At 46.1% G+C, this 19,670-nt stretch overlaps 1 protein-coding gene across 1 annotated transcript in view; it reads left to right on the top strand.

The window, feature by feature from the left end:
- Positions 1–4,386: 4,386 nt before the first annotated feature.
- The window catches only part of LOC123758317 (syndecan), a 453,223-nt gene continuing 437,939 nt past the window's right edge, over positions 4,387–19,670 (top strand). Inside the window, exon 1 of the mRNA XM_045742546.2 lies at positions 4,387–4,560. Coding sequence (XP_045598502.2) covers positions 4,501–4,560 — 60 coding nt within the window. The 5' untranslated portion in view covers positions 4,387–4,500. The remainder of the gene's footprint in view (positions 4,561–19,670) is intronic.

Raw genomic sequence — 19,670 nt, 5'->3', positions numbered from 1 at the left:
GTGGGTGCTGTAAGCGCTAATTTATTATTAAAGGTTCCAGTAGAAGAAACTATTGATTTAGAGGAAAGTATTCTGATCATGAATATTAAAATAAAAAAAGTCCACGGGTTTTCAAATTGTCTAATATTCAAGTCTAGCTTAGCCTAGCTTAGTCTAGCCTAGCCTAGTCTAGCCTAGCCTAGTCTAGCCTAGTCTAGCCTAGCCTAGCTTAGTCTAGCCTAGCCTAGCCTAGCCTAGCTTAGTCTAGCCTAGCCTAGCTTAGTCTAGCCTAGCCTAGCTTAGTCTAGCCTAGCCTAGTCTAGCCTAGCCTAGCCTAGCTTAGTCTAGCCTAGCCTAGCCTAACTTTGTAGCTCGTCATCCTAACTCTCCCAAGAGTTTTTAAATTGTGTAACCTATTAAGTTTTTCAAGTTCAACAATTATTTGCTTTCAAACATCTAAATGGATTATATCCATCAGACTATTATTGCCCCTCAGTACTCTAGTCGGGTTTGTTAAGACAGTATGTACGATTGGACGGTAGAGCGACGGTATCACTTCATGCAGGTCGGCGTTCAATCCCCGACCGTCCACAAGTGGTTGGGCACCATTCCTTTCCCCCCGTCCCATCCCAAATCTTTATCCTGACCCCCTTCCCAGTGCTATATAGTCGTAATGGCTTTGCACTTTCCCCCCTAGTAGTTCCCTCTTCGTTGCTTTGTCCTCATGACCTTTCACGTTCTTCATAATAAATGTATATAGGAAACATAACATTCTTGTATATCATTTACCTTTATTTTATAAGAAATCGTAGCAAGAGCTGAAATTTGTCGGTTCAAACCTTCGGAACCACATTTATTGCATTTACTAATCGCCCAAAAACTAATAATTACATTTATATCATCAATACTAATTAGAGAAACAGCCAAAATTATACCCCTGAGGAAAAATAATCCTTTTCGTAGCTTTGATTTTACAGATATGTAAACAGGATAGACAGGTAGGTGTATCCTGCTGCTGTGTGTATACAGGTAGATGTATCCGGGGTACCACCTATCTAGTGCTAGGTGAACAGAGGTATCAGATGAAAGGATATGTTGCCCTTTCCTGCCTGCCGCTGGAGGTGATCCCTGGACCTTTCAGTCGCTGACAAGTTGAGTTACAACTCAACTCTCCTGAAGGTTGGAATTTATTTCCAAATCCTGGCTGGAAGTTGTGAATGGAGGCGCCTTCTACAACTTCTTCCATAACCCTTCCTGACCCAGCCCGTTCTCCCGGGCGTCCCCAACGTCTCTAGACTGTTGTAGTATAAATTGCCCGAACCTAACCAACCCGATGACACACTAACAGAAAACGGGACATCAGGTGAGTTTGGCGAACTGTGATGATTATCAGTACGTCAGTGGTTTAGGCTTAGGGAACGTATACGTCAAAATGCGACGTATTATCAGCAGGGGGACGAGTTGCCCAAGCAACTGATCCATAGAAAACGTTGACGTTTGTGACTAATATATTCCACAGTACTTCGTATTTTGAACGTTGGGGTGGACAGAAAAGGTAGAAAATGAAATGTATTGAGAGGACGGGCTAATTACTGTCACCCAGACACTCCACCTGCGGGTCAACACCTGCGGGTCAACACCTGCGGGAGAACACGTGTCCGAGCACACCAACACAGCCTATCACAGTCCAACACATTTGGAAAAACTTATATATATTTTTTAAATATACGGCTTGTTGGCAACTCTGGCTAAAATGCATAACATTTATACATAGTCATGCATAGTCATGCATATGTAAGCGGACCCGCACACAGCACACATTCAAATTTATGTGCATTGTAAACTGAACATGCAAGCATAAATATGTGTAAGTATGCGCACGCGTATTTGTAAATATAAAGACACCTATACAACACATGTGTAGTATATACATACACACACATATATGTGTGTGTGTGTGTGTATTTTGCATATATTATTTATACTATATACTTATATATATGCTTCTGATCAAACAATATTCGAGCTAATGGAGGGAAGAGGCTACTCATTCTGTCTCTGACCCCAACAGACGGAAAAATAAAACTTTCTCTATATACCTTAGGTTTCATAAATGGATAAATTGTATATCATTTTATAAACTATACTCAAATATATATCATGAGTTACTGCCGGGCTGAATTCGGCTTGGCCTTCCAACCTATAAGAAGGAAATTATAGCAATTATTGATGATTTATATATGAAATATTATACCAATTTCTTAATTTGATTAAACATGAGAATATTTGTTGTTCTTTATTTGTTAAGTATCCAAAGGTTATATTACTAATGTGAGGTTGAGCTGTCTTGGCAAAGGCCCCACTATACTTGGCTCGTTCCTTGACCTGGCCCAGCATTAAGGCTAAGATGTGTTACATCAACGACTCAAAAGAGTAGAGGGAATATGATTACTGCATACAAGATACCGAGGAAGGAAAAAAAACAAGAGGGACAGTCTCTTTTTAAACTGATATAAAGTAGGACACGAGGACATAGAGACCTTCTGGAAATGCCAGTTCTGTATCCTATTCGAGTAAGTGGAATTCTTACAAGTGGCAGGAGCCGCCCCCGTCCGTAACTTCAGAAGCAAATGTGACAAACTCGAACGCCAAGAAATGCCCAAATTCAGCTCAAATGTTTACTAAAAGGTATAAAGGTGTGATTTCAGTCGCCCCTTAGTCACTGATAGTTAAGTAGGCACCACAGGCAAGTACTGCTAGGTATGTACCACTACCACCACCCCCAACAACTCCCCACCACCCCCTAGCAACTCCCCACCACCCCCTAACAACTCCCCACCACAACAAACAACAATTCCCCACCACCCCAAACAACAACTCCCCACCACCCCCTAACAACTCCCCACCACTCCAAACAACAACTCCCCACCACCCCAAACAACAACTCTCCACCACCCCCAATAACCCCCCCCACCACCCCCAACAACCACCCCCAACAACTCTCCACCACCCCCAACAACTCTCCACCACCCCCAACAACTCCCCACCACCCCCAACAACTCCCCACTACCCCCAACAACTCCCCACCAACCACTCACCACCCCCAAGAACCCCCCACCACCCCCAAGAACCCCCCACCACCCCCAACAACTCCCCACCACATCCAACGACCCCCCACCACCCCCACCCCCCCAAGAACCCCCCACCACCCCCAACAACCCCCCACCACCCCCAACAACCCCCCCACCACCCCCAACAACCCCACCCACCACCCCCGCAACCCCCCCATCACCCCCACCACCCCCCTCAACCCACCACCCCCAACAACCCACCACCACCCCCCTCAACCCACCACCCCCAACAACCCACCCACCACCCCCAATAACCCCCCACCACCCCCAACAACCCCCTCATCACCCCCAACAACCCCCACCACCCCCAGCAACCACCCCCAACAACCCCCCACCACCCTCAACAACCTCCCAACTACCCCCAACAACCCCCACCACCCCCCACCCACCACCCACAACAACCCCCCACCACCCCCAACAACCCCCCACCCACCACCCCCAACAACTCCCCCACCACCCCAACAACCCCCCACCCACCACCCCCAACAACCCCCACCCACCATCCCCAACAACCCCCACCACCCCCAACAACCCCCACCATCCCCAACAACCCCCACCCACCACCCCCAACAACCCCCACCACCCCCAACAACCCACCACCACCCCCAACAACCCCCACCACCCCCCACCATCCCCAACGACCCCCACCATCCCCAACAACCACCCACCACCCCCAACAACCCCCAACAATCACCCCACCACCCCCAACAACCTACCACCACCCCCAACAAACCACCCACCACCCCCAACAACCCACACCCACCACCCCCAACAAACCACCCACCACCCCCAACAACCCCCACCATCCCCAACAACCACCCACCACCCCCAACAACCCCCACCATCCCCAACAACCACCCACCACCCCCAACAACCCCCAACAATCACCCCACCACCCCCCAACAACCCCCAACAATCACCCCACCACCCCCAACAACCCCCCCCACCACCCCCAACAACCCCCCACCACCCCCAACAAGAACAAATCAGTGAAGACAATCGCTGGAGCTCCTCCATAACACGTCCCCCTCCTCCTCCCTCCACCACCAACAATTCTCCAGCGTCGGTGGTTTAATAAGAATTAATCGAACTCTCCCGCAGAGACAACTTAAGCGGCATAATAAATATCATAAAATAATAAAAAATAATAAAGCTATAATAGGTGCAGAAAGGAGAGAGAAAAAAATTAAAATATGGGAGTTGTGAATTTTATTTTTTTGAGGCGTTCGTGGAGGCGAGAGGTCCCGCGGGAGTGCGCATGCGCCGCCTGAGTACGGTGAGCCTCAGTGCACGCTTGGGAGTGATGGTGTGAGGACGTGCCGCGCCCCTGCTCTGGATTACTGCCACACAAAGTCTCTCCTTGGTGCTCGTAATCGCCGTCGCCGCCGCCATGAGGATTTATCTGGTCATCGGGTGCATAGCCCTGGTGGGGCCCGTCTCGCAGCACAAGGTAGGTGCTGCAGGCGGCTGCCTGGCTGCCTCACTCCCTCACTCAGCTCCTCGGCATTCCCCGAAAGTTTTTTAAGTTAGTGTGTAGCGCTCAAGTGGTAGACGGCGGGGTGATGGTCACTTGAGGGCTGGCTGGCTGGCTGGCTGGCTGCTTGCCTTCCCTCCCTCTCCCTTCCTCTCCCTTCCCTCCCTCTCTCTCCCTTCCCTCCCTCTCCCTCCTTCCCCCGGGCTGCCTCCCTCACGCCGGCTGGGGTAGTGTTGGTGGTCTGGGTCGTCGCTTGGTCTGGGTCGTCGCTTGGTCTGGGTCGTCGCTCGGTCTGGGTCGTCGCTTGGTCTGGGTCGTCGCTCGGTCTGGGTCGTCGCTCGGTCTGGGTCGTCGCTTGGTCTGGGTCGTCGCTTGGTCTGGGTCGTCGCTTGGTCTGGGTCGTCGCTTGGTCTGGGTCGTCGCTCGGTCTGGGTCGTCGCTTGGTCTGGGTCGTCGCTTGGTCTGGCTAGCCACCTGGCCTACCTTAAGGTTACCTTGAAGTGATTCCGGGGCTCAGCGACCCCGCGGCCCGGTCATCCCCCAAGCCTTCTCGTTGCTGGACTGGTCAACCAGGCTGTTGGACGCGGCTGCTCGCAGCCTGATGTATGAGTCACAGCCTGGTTGATCAGGTATCCTTTGGAGGTGTTTATCCAGTTCTCTTGAACACTGTGAGGGGTCGGCCAGTTATGTCCCTTATGTGTAGTGGAAGCGTGTTGAACAGTCTCGGGCCTCTGATGTTGATAGTTCTCTCTTGAACACTGTGAGGGGTCGGCCAGTTATGTCCCTTATGTGTAGTGGAAGCGTGTTGAACAGTCTCGGGCCTCTGATGTTGATAGTTCTCTCTTGAACACTGTGAGGGGTCGGCCAGTTATGTCCCTTATGTGTAGTGGAAGCGTGTTGAACAGTCTCGGGCCTCTGATGTTGATAGTTCTCTCTTGAACACTGTGAGGGGTCGGCCAGTTATGTCCCTTATGTGTAGTGGAAGCGTGTTGAACAGTCTCGGGCCTCTGATGTTGATAGTTCTCTCTTGAACACTGTGAGGGGTCGGCCAGTTATGCCCCTTATGTGTAGTGGAAGCGTGTTGAACAGTCTCGGGCCTCTGATGTTGATAGAGTTCTCTCTCAGAGTACCTGTTGCACCTCTGCTCTTCAACGGGGGTATTCTGCACATCCTGCCATGCCTTCTGGTCTCATGTGATGTTATTTCTGTGTGCAGGTTTGGGACCAGCCCCTCTATTTTCCCTGTGTAAATTATTATGCATCTCTCCCGCCTGCGCTCAAGGGAGTACAGATTTAGGCTCTTTAGTCGGTCCCAATAGTTCAGATGTTTTACTGAGTGGATTCTAGCAGTAAAGGCACGCTCTCCAGGTCAGCAATTTCTCCAGCTTTGAAAGGGGCTGTCATTGTGCAGCAGTACTCCACTCTAGATAGCACAAGCGTTTTGAAAAGTATCATCATCGGTATAGCATCTCTAGTGTGAAAAGTTCTTGTTATCCAACCTGTCATTTTTCTTGCAGTTGTGACGGCTACTTTATTGTGTTCTTTAAAGGTCTTCCGACATGAGTACACCCAGATCCTTTACATTGCCTTTTCGTTCTGTTTTGATTTGACCGAGTTTTGTACGTGGTTTCCGTTTTGTTTTAATATTTTCATTTTTTCCGTAGCGCATGAGCTGGAACTTATCCTCGATCAGGTACACCATATTATTTTCTATAGCCCATTGAAAGACCTGATTTACATCTGATTGGAGATTTGCCTTGTCCTTTATGTTGTCTACTCATAAAAATCCTAGTGTCGTCTGCAAAGGTTGATACAGTACTTTAGATTGTGTTCATGTCTGTCCGATATGAGGATGAGAAAAAGTACTGGAGCAAGCACAGTACCCTGGGGGACTGAGCTCTTCACGGTTGATGGGCCGGATTTGATTTTGTTGGCTATTACACATTGAGTTCTATTAGTCACGAAATTGTAGATCCATCTGCCTATTTTTCCTGTAATTCCTTTTGAACGCATTTTATTGCCAATAACACCATGGTCACATTTATCGAAGGCTTTTGCGAAATCTGTGTAAATTACATCAGCGTTTTGTTTGTCTTCCATAGCATCTAGTGCCATGTCTGCCTGCCCCGTCCTGCCTCACATCAGTACCTGGAAAGCTGCTATATCCTGGCGACCTCTACCAGGCTGCCTACCTCAGTACCAGATAGCCTACCTCAGTACCAGATAGCCTACCTCAGTACCAGATAGCCTACCTCAGTACCAGATAGCCTAGACCAGGGGTCTCCAAACTTGTCAATGTAAGCGCCACATTCTATACTTCCCATATTTATGCGGGCCGGAGGAATAAAAAATGAAAAAAAACAAAAAACAAATCAGTGCCAGTAATTTAATTTCCTCAAATATTAAAGTATAAACATGGAAAAATTAAAACATATCTTTTTGGAAAAAATCAGGGTAAACTAAATAGATTCCTGCCTTTAGTTTTATGCAACCAAATTAGTGTGACGAATGATACTGTCGTTTTGACTTCAAATTTTCATTAAAATCAGGTTCCAGATTAGATGAGCCAATTGTAAGAATTGATTTCAAGTGATCATCAGACAAATTTGCTCGATAGTTAGATTTCACATACTTCATTTTGGAAAAAGTTTGTTCACACAAGTATGTTGAACCAAAAATGGACACAAAACTACAAGCAAACTTTATCAAATTTGGAAACTGATCTGGCTGCAGGCATTTATAAAACTCAATCAGATTTCCTTCTCTATACTTATCTTTCAGTCTGCCATCTGCCTGGAGATCAATAATTTCCATTTGAAATTGAGTTGGAAGATTTTCAGCATTGCAGTCAAATGGATTATGAAAGAGCCTGATTTCATTTGCTTTGGCATCAAGGTCAGCAAATCGCTTCTGAAACTGTTTTTTCAAATCTGAAATTATTTAATTTGCAAATGAAAAAGGAAATTCAACTTTACTTTCTGCATGAAATTTTTCACAACATGGAAAATGAGCAAAATTCTTAACCTTCACCTGGCCTTCAAGTAGCGAAAGTTTTGCTCTGAATGCCTTGACATGAACAAAGTAGTCACTGATCAAATTTGTTTTGCCTTGCAATTTCAGATTCAAGTTATTCATATGACCTGTCATATTCATATGACCTGTCATATCTGCAAAAAATGTCAATTTCCAAATCCATTCACATTCTGATAATAATGGCTGAGGTTTATTTTTCTCTGAGAAATAAATCAATTTCTAATATGAGCTCAAAGAAATGCAGCAAAACCTTTCCACAACTAAGCCATCTAACTGCTGTATAATAAGGCAAGTTAACAAACTCCGCATCAATTTCTTTCAAGAAATCACGGAACTGGCGATGGTTGAGTGCATGAGATCTAATGAAATTAACCACAGAAACAACAGGTTTCATGACACAAGACATATCAACATATTTTAGGCACAATGCTTGTTGATGGATAAGGCAATGCAGAAAAATGGGTTTTGAGAATCCTCCAACCTCACAAGCTGTTGTAATTTGCCCAACCAAACCCTTCTTTGTCCCAGACATATTCTTTCCTCCATCAATTGTCACACACTGCACTTGTTTCCATTCCAGGTTATATTCTGTCATAGTTTTACTTCATTGAAAATGTCCTCTCCAGTTGTTGTGGTGTGCATGCTGTGAACTGATGCTAATTCTTGGCTCACATTAAATTCACTATCAACACCACGAATGAATACTAAGAGCTGAGAAGTATCACACATCAGTTGTACAGTGTTTGTGCTCCCTGAAACGGAAGCAGCGAAGCCCCACTCGCCCTCCATCCCCACAATATACAGTTATACACAACTGATTGGTTGTAATGCACAACACATACCTACCAGTATTAGTATCTGTGCGTCACACTATCGAGAGAGAGGAAAACTGACTCGGGTTGAGCGCCACCAGTCAGTAGCCCCAGCTTTGAATAATTCTGCGATGCCATTCGTACGATAATTATTTTTTCAAGGCCACCACACAGGGATTTGTTTGGAGGGCCGGATGTGGCCCGCGGGCCATAGTTTGGAGACCCCTGGCCTAGACCTACTCTACCTCAGTACCAGATGGTCTAGACCTACTCTACCTCAGTGTCATTGAGATATAGTATTAATATTTGAATTGACAAAAAAAAAAAAAAAGAATGCAGGCAGTCACAATAACGTGGCTGAAGTATGTTGACCAGACCACACACTAGAAGGTGAAGGGACGACAACGTTTCGATCCGTCCTGGACCATTCTCAAGTCGATTTTAGGTCTTTGATGTTGATAGTTTTATCTGAGTACCTATTGTGCCTATTGGTTTCTCAGTGACGTTATTCCCGTGTGCAGATTCGGAACTACTCCTTACCTTGCGTTTGTTTCGGGACTCACCCTCCCCGCGGTCCGGTCTCAAACCAGGTCTCTCGTAGTTGACCTGGTCTGGTCAACCAGGGGGGGGGGGGGTTGGACGCGGCTGCTCGCAGCCTGATGCATGAATTACAGTCTGGTTGATCATGTATCATTTAGAGGTGTCCCTTTAATAGTTTTCAGGTGTAAATTATTATGTATCTCTCGCTCCTGCACTTTTGAGAACACAGTGAAGGATGCTGAATATTCTCTTCGACACGGGTAAGTGACAATGCTGCTCATGCTTACTGCCACACAGGCTTGCGAACTTGAAGCTTGCCTAGCTAGCTGGCTGAGCGGACAGAAGACGGACGCGTGATCCTGTGGTCCCGGGTTCGATCCCGGGCGCTGGCGAGAAACGATAGGCAGAGTTTCTTTCACCCTGATGCCCCTGTTACCTAGCAGTAAATAGGTACCTGGGAGTTAGCTGTCACGGGCTGCCTCCTGGGGGTGGAAGCCTGGTTGAGGACCGGGCCGCGGGGACACTAAGCCCCGAAATCATCTCAAGATAACCCTGATTTAGACTGTTGCAGACAACCTTTTTCGAATGTTGTGGATATCTGATCAGAATTGTCGAAAGTTTTTAAAGTATATTTCGTTTGTGATTTGTCGTAAGTTTATCTTAAACTGTTGACTGGGTGACTTGAGAGTATAAAATGGGCAGCTCTAGATTGTTGTTGTTATAGATTTAGCTACTCTGAACAAATTCCAAGTAGCACGGGCTATGGCGAGCCCGTAACTGTGAATGTTGGTGCAGCTCCAGAGCGATGCGGTAAATAAGGTTTCACCAAGGAAGTCTGACCTCGGGTCTAGCTGCCAGATCAGGAAAAAAAATCTCGATCCCGGTCACGGGTAAATCACAGGCAAAAAAAAAACTAGGCTAATGACCGTTTCACTCTCCGGCGCCTCTCATTTCTATAGCCTAGGTCAAGTTTGTTTCCTGAAACCTTGTTACATTAAATATTAGCAGGTTTCAGATGGCCTAGTCATGTCTAAGCTAGGCCTAGGCTACTTACATGTGGTCAGAAAGCCGAAGATTGAAATTAGTTCACATTCCAAGTAGCACGGCCTATGGTGAGCCCGTAGTGGATTTGTGGGGCCAACCATAAGCTTGCTTGAGGCAAGGCTTGAGGTTGGTATTGCTTGAGGCAATACCAACCTTGCCTCAAGGTACGCGAGGCGAAGGCCATTTGAGGTTCGTGGTTTAATTAACACAGGTACACAATACAGGTGGAAATCCCATGTTAATTATCGGGTCGGGGAAGACTGTAATGGATTTTTGTTGCAATCATTACCAGCCGTGTTGTCTCCATCATCCACCATGGGACGTGTGTCCCGTCATGCATCCTGGGACAGGTTGGGTGGGATGGGATGCATGTCCCGTTCTCCTGGGGACAGGCTGGGTGGGATGAGTAATGCTAGAACTAGCCATCATTTGTCCCTATACCTCTGTTCCAGGCAGACTTCTGGCCCTATACCTCTGTTCCAGGCAGACTTCTGGCCCTATACCTCTGTTCCAGGCAGACTTCTGGCCCTATACCTCTGTTCCAGGCAGACTTCTGGCCCTATACCTCTGTTCCAGGCAGACTTCTGTCCCTATACCTCTGTTCCTGGCAGACTTCTGCCCCTATACCTCTGTTCCAGGCAGACTTCTGCCCCTATACCTCTGTTCCAGGCAGACTTCTGCCCCTATACCTCTGTTCCAGGCAGACTTCTGGCCCTATACCTCTGTTCCTGGCAGACTTCTGGCCCTATACCTCTGTTCCAGGCAGACTTCTGTCCCTATACCTCTGTTCCAGGCAGACTATTCGGTAAGTCTTGGCCAACCTTGATGTTGGCGATCACGACCCGGTCACAAGTTAGGTTTGCTGGTTATCTAACTGGATAGCAGTTTGACAAGATTACCAAAAGCATACCTGGAGTGGGGTTCAGGGAGTCCTGCTATCTCACCCGCATCAAAGTCCGGCCCGAGGGCCAGGCTTGACGTGTGATTACTTGATCTAGAAGATTATGGCATGAGGCGGCCCCGCAGGACATCACCATAATCGGATTAGTTACTTTTAGACTTTACCCTAACGTCGGGTAGGAAAAAAGCTGGTTACTTTGCTTTTGACGTACGTGTTCACTTATCGAATTTGCCTCTCGCTCTCCTAAATGTTGTTTTAGGAGATTCACTCACCCCACCACAGTGGTGAGTGAATCTTTACTGAGATTCATTCACTCACCCCACCACAGTGGTGAGTGAATCTTTACTGAGATTCATTCACTCACCCCACCACAGTGGTGAGGTGAATCTTTACTGAGATTCATTCACTCACCACACCACAGTGGTGAGTGAATCTTTACTGAGATTCATTCACTCACCACACCACAGTGGTGAGTGAATCTTTACTGAGATTCATTCACTCACCACACCACAGTGGTGAGTGAATCTTTACTGAGATTCATTCACTCACCACACCACAGTGGTGAGTGAATCTTTACTGAGATTCATTCACTCACCCCACCACAGTGGTGAGTGAATCTTTACTGAGATTCATTCACTCACCCCACCACAGTGGTGAGTGAATCTTTACTGAGATTCATTCACTCACCACACCACAGTGGTGAGTGAATCTTTACTGAGATTCATTCACTCACCACACCACAGTGGTGAGTGAATCTTTACTGAGATTCATTCACTCACCACACCACAGTGGTGAGGTGAATCTTTACTGAGATTCATTCACTCACCACACCACAGTGGTGAGGTGAATCTTTACTGAGATTCATTCACTCACCACACCACAGTGGTGAGTGAATCTTTACTGAGATTCATTCACTCACCCCACCACAGTGGTGAGGTGAATCTTTACTGAGATTCATTCACTCACCACACCACAGTGGTGAGTGAATCTTTACTGAGATTCATTCACTCACTACACCACAGTGGTGAGTGAGTCTTTACTGAGATTCACTCGCCCTCGCATAAACAGTACATGTAAGATGTGGTGAACCAGCCGGGTTGTAATGAATATAATAGGCCTGCGGGCCGCGGCAAGCAACAGCCATCTAAATCAAGTTATCACAAGCCAGGCTGCCAAGGCTGGGCTTTGGGAGTATACAAAAACTCGGGTAACAGAGTACAGGTAAGGTCCAGGTAATCCACGTCAAATGTTGAAATCCCCTGGCAACATAAGAGGCATATTACTCGCAGAGGAAGACATTGAGGACCAGTTTTCTAGGAAAATCATTTCTAGTTTTCTAGGAAAATCATTTCTAGTTTTCTAGGAAAATCATTTCTAGTTTTCTAGGAAAATCATTTCTAGTTTTCTAGGAAAATCATTTCTAGTTTTCTAGGAAAATCATTTCTAGTTTTCTAGGAAAATCATTTCTAGTTTTCTAGGAAAATCATTTCTAGTTTTCTAGGAAAATCATTTCTAGTTTTCTAGAAATCATTTCTAGTTTTCTAGAAATCATTTCTAGTTTTCTAGAAATCATTTCTAGTTTTCTAGAAATCATTTCTAGTTTTCGAGAAATCATTTCTAGTTTTCGAGAAATCATTTCTAGTTTTCGAGAAATCATTTCTAGTTTTCGAGAAATCATTTCTAGTTTTCGAGAAATCATTTCTAGTTTTCGAGAAATCATTTCTAGTTTTCGAGAAATCATTTCTAGTTTTCGATAAATCATTTCTAGTTTTCGATAAATCATTTCTAGTTTTCGATAAATCATTTCTAGTTTTCGATAAATCATTTCTAGTTTTCTAGAAATCATTTCTAGTTTTCTAGAAATCATTTCTGCAGAATGTAAAGAGAACTTATAGAGAAGTTTCGTTACACTACACTTCTTTTCCTCAATTTTTCTCGGAAGTGTCATTAAATCCGTCGAATAAAACAACTTGGATTCTACAAACAAAAAATGCCCCCCAAAAACTGCAAAAGGCAAGACTGCAGTAAGGTGTGCCTTTCCTGCTAAATTCCCCGTCTTGTACTTATTTTTGACCAAGGTAGGCCTAAGCTATAGGCCTATGTTTCTAGTTGATGCGTTTATGCGGTGTCCAAAACGTTGTGTGAATTGGTTCATGGCTTTATTAACATGTAAATAACTTGATGCTATATTTATATATAAATTATAGCCATCCACTCTGTAATTGCATTGAGTATACTGTCACTTCCAGGTTACCAGATGTGTAATTATATACCTCCGGATACATATAACCTGCTAGTTCCGGATACATAGAGCCTGCTAGTTCCGGATACATAGAGCCTACTAGTTCCGGATACATATAGCCTGCTAGTTCCGGATACATATAACCTGCTAGTTCCGGATACATAGAGCCTACTAGTTCCGGATACATAGAGCCTACTAGTTCCGGATACATATAGCCTGCTAGTTCCGGATACATAGAGCCTACTAGTTCCGGATACATATAACCTGCTAGTTCCGGATACATATAGCCTGCTAGTTCCGGATACATATAGCCTGCTAGTTCCGGATACATAGAGCCTACTAGTTCCGGATACATATAGCCTGCTAGTTCCGGATACATATAGCCTGCTAGTTCCGGATACATAGAGCCTACTAGTTCCGGATACATATAACCTGCTAGTTCCGGATACATATAGCCTGCTAGTTCCGGATACATAGAGCCTACTAGTTCCGGATACATATAACCTGCTAGTTCCGGATACATATAGCCTGCTAGTTCCGGATACATAGAGCCTACTAGTTCCGGATACATATAGCCTGCTAGTTCCGGATACATATAGCCTGCTAGTTCCGGATACATAGAGCCTACTAGTTCCGGATACATATAGCCTGCTAGTTCCGGATACATATAGCCTGCTAGTTCCGGATACATAGAGCCTACTAGTTCCGGATACATGTAACCTGCTAGTTCCGGATACATATAGCCTGCTAGTTCCGGATACATAGAGCCTACTAGTTCCGGATACATATAACCTGCTAGTTCCGGATACATATAGCCTGCTAGTTCCGGATACATAGAGCCTACTAGTTCCGGATACATATAGCCTGCTAGTTCCGGATACATAGAGCCTACTAGTTCCGGATACATATAGCCTGCTAGTTCCGGATACATATAGCCTGCTAGTTCCGGATACATAGAGCCTGCTAGTTCCGGATACATATAACCTGCTAGTTCCGGATACATATAGCCTGCTAGTTCCGGATACATAGAGCCTACTAGTTCCGGATACATATAACCTGCTAGTTCCGGATACATATAGCCTGCTAGTTCCGGATACATAGAGCCTACTAGTTCCGGATACATATAGCCTGCTAGTTCCGGATACATATAGCCTGCTAGTTCCGGATACATAGAGCCTACTAGTTCCGGATACATATAGCCTGCTAGTTCCGGATACATAGAGCCTGCTAGTTCCGGATACATAGAGCCTACTAGTTCCGGATACATATAACCTGCTAGTTCCGGATACATAGAGCCTGCTAGTTCCGGATACATAGAGCCTACTAGTTCCGGATACATATATCCTGCTAGTTCCGGATACATATAGCCTGCTAGTTCCGGATACATAGAGCCTACTAGTTCCGGATACATATAGCCTGCTAGTTCCGGATACATATAGCCTGCTAGTTCCGGATACATAGAGCCTACTAGTTCCGGATACATATAGCCTGCTAGTTCCGGATACATATAGCCTGCTAGTTCCGGATACATAGAGCCTACTAGTTCCGGATACATATAGCCTGCTAGTTCCGGATACATATAGCCTGCTAGTTCCGGATACATAGAGCCTGCTAGTTCCGGATACATATAGCCTGCTAGTTCCGGATACATAGAGCCTGCTAGTTCCGGATACATATAGCCTGCTAGTTCCGGATACATATAGCCTGCTAGTTCCGGATACATATAGCCTGCTAGTTCCGGATACATATAGCCTGCTAGTTCCTGATACATATAGCCTGCTAGTTCCGGATACATATAGCCTGCTAGTTCCGGATACATATAGCCTGCTAGTTCCGGATACATATAGCCTGCTAGTTCCGGATACATAGCCTACTAGTTCCGGATACAAGTATATAAATTATATATATATTTCATATATATAAATTAACATTATTATTCATTAAAGTTCTATGTATAGTTGGGTGTAGGTTATTTTAAATGTTTATTTTCTAGTCGTGTGTAAAAAGTTTTTAATTCACTCACGCGGGGGGGGGGGGGGGGGGGGTTGGCGGCTGGATAAACGAGCATTTGGCCTTCATTGATGAGGACGGGATGAGGATGATGAGGACGATGAGGACGTTGATCAGGGGGAAAGCGCCAAGCCATTACGACTATATAGCACTTGCAAGGGGGGGGGATCAGGATAAGGATTTGGGATGGGACGGAGGGAAGGAATGGTGCCCAATCACTTGGTGGTGGGTCGAGGGAACTCTCAGGGGGAAAGCGCCAAGCCATTACGACTATATAGCACTTGGAAGGTTAGGTCGGGTAATGAGGAGGGGCTGGTGGACAACCGGGCTGGAGCTGGTGGCTGAGCGGAGAGAACACTGGGCGCGTGATCCTGTGATCCTGGGTTTGATCCCGGGCACCGGCGAGAAATGATGGGCAGAGTTTTTCACGCCTGATGTCCGTGTTACCTAGCAGTTAATAGGTACCTGGGAGTTAGTCAGCTGTCACGGGCTGCTTCCTGAGGGTGTGGAGGCCTGGTCGAGGACCGGGCCGCGGGGACACTAAAGCCCCCGAAATCATCTCAAGATAACCACTGCAGATATCTTGGTTATCGAGGCCTGTTAGACAGTAACGTCTAGTCAAGGCAGAACGAGGCACGCGATCACACGCATTTATCGACTACAAATCAACACAAGGTCCTGGGTCTGTAGGGGTCGGCGACCCCGCGGGACCCACGCTCATTTTCTCGTAGATCCATCACATTGTTGTGGATTTCATTGTGCATGGACCCGCAATTATGACGCTATCGGCTAGAGCGTCAAAATTCCAAGTGATTTTTTTTTGTGTGAAATGAAAAGCCCCATAAAAGTAGTGTCGGGTGCTGGAAGGTAAAGAGCATCGGCCAGGCAACCCGTTCTCGCAAATTCGTAAAGTCAATATTGACTTATTAACTACGTGCATAGGTGATATACTAAACATAATAGATACCCTTAAAAAGATTCATAGAAAACACCGACCTTACCTAACCTTGTTAGTATCTTAAGATAAGCATCTTATTGCTTCGTAATTACAATTATTACTTAACCTATACCTATTATAGGTTAGGTAATAATTGTAATTACGAAGCAATAAGATGCTTATCTTAAGATACTAACAAGGTTAGGTAAGGTCGGTGTTTTCTATGATTCTTTTTAAGGGTATCTATTATGTTATGTCACCTATGCACATATTTAATAAGTCAATATTGACTTATTAAATTTGCGAGAACGGGTTGCGGCCAGGAGTGGTCAGGCGGGGTTGCCCAAGCGCTTCTGATTCCAGGTTATCTTGAGATGATTTCGGGGCTTTAGTGTCCCTGCGGCCCGGTCCTCGACCAGGCCTCCACCCCCAGGAAGCAGCCCCGTGACAGCTGACTAACACCCAGGTACCTATTTTACTGCTAGGTAACAGGGGCATAGGGTGAAAGAAACTCTGCCTATTTTCTCACTGGCGCCCGGGATCGAACCCCGGAGCACAGGATCATAAGTCCAGTGTGCTGTCCGCTCGGCCAACCAGCTCCCCGCTCGGCCGACCAGCTCCCCGCTCGGTCGGGTAGGCAAAATCGCTTCACATTTTACGCTTGTCACCTGCTGAGAACGAGGGAGGGAGGAAGGGAGGTGTACTCGCCTAGTGGGGCTCGCGGGGGTTGAGATTCAGCTTTCTGGTCTCGCCTCTCAACTCTCATGTTGTTTTTATATTTAGCTACTCGGAACGAAGTGTCCATGTAGCACGGGCTATGGTGAGCCCGTTAAGACCCCGAGGTCATCCCCTAGGCCTCCTCGTGGCTGGAATGGTCAACCAGGCTGTTGGACGCGGCTGCGAGCAGCCTGATGTATGAGTCACAGCCTGGTTGATCAGGTATCCTTTGGAGGTGCTTATCGTGTTCTCTCTTGAACACTGTGAGGGGTCGGCCAGTTATGCCCCTTATGTGTAGTGGAAGCGTGTTGAACAGTCTCGGGCCTCTGATGTTGATAGTTCTCTCTCAGAGTACCTGTTGCACCTCTGCTCTTCAACGGGGGTATTCTGCACATCCTGCCATGCCTTCTGGTCTCATGTGATGTTATTTCTGTGTGCAATTTGGGACCAGCCCCTCTAATATTTTCCACATGTAAATTATGTATCTCTCCCGCCTGCGCTCAAGGGAGTACAGATTTAGGCTCTTTAGTCGGTCTCGGTAATTTAGATGTTTTACTGAGTGGATTCTAGCAGTAAAGGATCTCTGCACGCTCTCCAGGTCAGCAATTTCTCCAGCTTTGAAAGGTGCTGTCATTGTGCAGCAGTACTCCACTCTAGAGAGCACTAGCGTTTGAAAAGTATCATCATCGGTATAGCATCTCTAGTGTGAAAAGTTCTTGTTATCCAACCTGTCATTTTTCTTGCAGTTGTGACGGCTACTTTATTGTGTTCTTTAAATGTAAGGTCTTCCGACATGAGTCCACCCAGATCCTTTACATTGCCTTTTCGTTCTATGTTATGATTTGACTGCGTTTTGTACGTGGTTTCCGTTTTTATATTTTCATTTTTTCCATAGCACATGAGGTGGAACTTATCTTCGTTAAACACCATATTATACTGTAGAAGAAGTCATACTGTCTATGGCTTCTTCAAAATCCAGTGGGGATAGGGTAACGTCTGATATATGGTTTGCTGTTGGCATGACTTCCATTAAAAAATCATTTGGGTTATCAATCTTTAGTGTGTTTAGTGGCTCGCTGAAAACAGTCGTACTGCTTCCTCAGTAACTCGCTCATTTCTTTGTTGTCATCGGTGAAAGTTCCATCTCCCTTTCGCAGGGGCCCGATACTACAATTTTTTTTTAAACTTGATTTTGCATAGTAGAAAAATATTTCGGATTTCTATATTTCACTGATGGCCTTTTGCTCTCTTTGTCTCTTGGATTTTGAATGATTCTTGTAGCTATATAGTTCAATCGTTTCTATTTTTCTACCTAGCCTTCTCTCTTTGTACCTTCATTTGAAGGCACGTATGTGGGCCTGCGGGCCGCTCCAAGCAACAGCCTGGTGGACCAAACTCTCACAAGTCAAGCCTGGACTCGGGCCGGGCTTGGGGAGTAGAACAACTCCCAGAACCCCCATCAACCAGGTATCAACCAGGTACAAAACCGTTTCCATTTTCTAGTACGACAATTTGAGGGCTTGCGTAACGCATACGAGGGAAAAAGCGAAGTTCTTTGTGGGAGGACAGGTGCATCATGAACCGAGAGAGGCATGCAAGGTGAGAACCATCTTGGCCTTAATATAGTTTCCCAGCTGCTGCTGTCAAGCAAGTGGGCTCCACGCATTTCTGCAGTACATGCTCTGTCTCTCTCTGTCTCTCTCTCTGTCTCTCTCTCTGTCTCTCTCTCTGTCTCTCTCTCTCTGTCTCTCTCTCTCTCTGTCTCTCTCTCTCTCTGTCTCTCTCTCTCTCTGTCTCTCTCTCTCTCTGTCTCTCTCTCTCTCTGTCTCTCTCTCTCTCTGTCTCTCTCTCTCTGTCTCTCTCTCTCTCTGTCTCTCTCTCTCTGTCTCTCTCTCTCTGTCTCTCTCTGTCTCTGTCTCTCTCTGTCTCTCTCTGTCTCTGTCTCTCTCTCTCTCTGTCTCTCTCTCTCTCTGTCTCTCTCTGTCTCTCTCTCTCTGTCTCTCTCTGTCTCTGTCTCTCTCTGTCTCTGTCTCTCTCTCTCTCTGTCTCTCTCTCTCTCTCTGTCTCTCTCTGTCTCTCTCTCTGTCTGTCTCTCTCTCTCTGTCTCTGTCTGTCTCTCTCTCTCTCTGTCTCTGTCTCTCTCTCTCTCTCTGTCTCTCTCTCTCTCTGTCTCTCTCTCTCTGTCTCTCTCTCTCTCTGTCTCTCTCTCTCTCTGTCTCTCTCTCTCTCTCTCTCTCTCTCTGTCTCTCTCTCTCTGTCTCTCTCTCTCTCTCTCTCTCTCTCTCTCTCTCTCTCTCTCTCTCTCTCTCTCTCTCTCTCTCTCTCTCTCTCTCTCTCTCTCTCTCTCTCTGTCTCTCTCTGTGTGTGTGTCTGTCTGTCCTCTCACTGTCTCGTTCGTTTAGGAGAGAGAGGGGCGAGCCAAAAGTTGTGTCAATCAACATAAGAGCTAGGAAGGAAGTCCGCTGATAAGGTTCAGAATGTATGGTAATCCCCCTGCACAATAAGCCCCAGATAACAACCGGAAACGATCCATCAACCCGGGGCAGCTCCACCGCTATCTTCCTCAAACACCAAATATTTTGAGCTCCATAAAAAACACGTTTTGCGCGTTAACGCATTTATATAAAGACTTTTTTCTAAATAAATTAGCTTTCAGTATTCTCATTCGTTTTCCTAATCAGTTTTATAATGGCCTAACTTTGTACACTAAAGCTTATAAAATAAATGGGGGGTGGGGGAAGATAGTATTAAAGTGCATTTGCTCGCGGACCAAAAATGAGGCCCTGGAATGTCGCTTATTCTCTTCTCTGAGGCTACGGGTCCTCGCATATCCAGCCTGACTATGCAACTG

The sequence above is a fragment of the Procambarus clarkii genome, chromosome 11 (genome assembly GCF_040958095.1).
Source record: "Procambarus clarkii isolate CNS0578487 chromosome 11, FALCON_Pclarkii_2.0, whole genome shotgun sequence".
In the NCBI taxonomy this organism is placed as follows: domain Eukaryota; kingdom Metazoa; phylum Arthropoda; class Malacostraca; order Decapoda; family Cambaridae; genus Procambarus; species Procambarus clarkii.
Note: the sequence above shows the minus strand (reverse complement) of the source record. Positions and strands in the feature narration are given on the sequence as shown.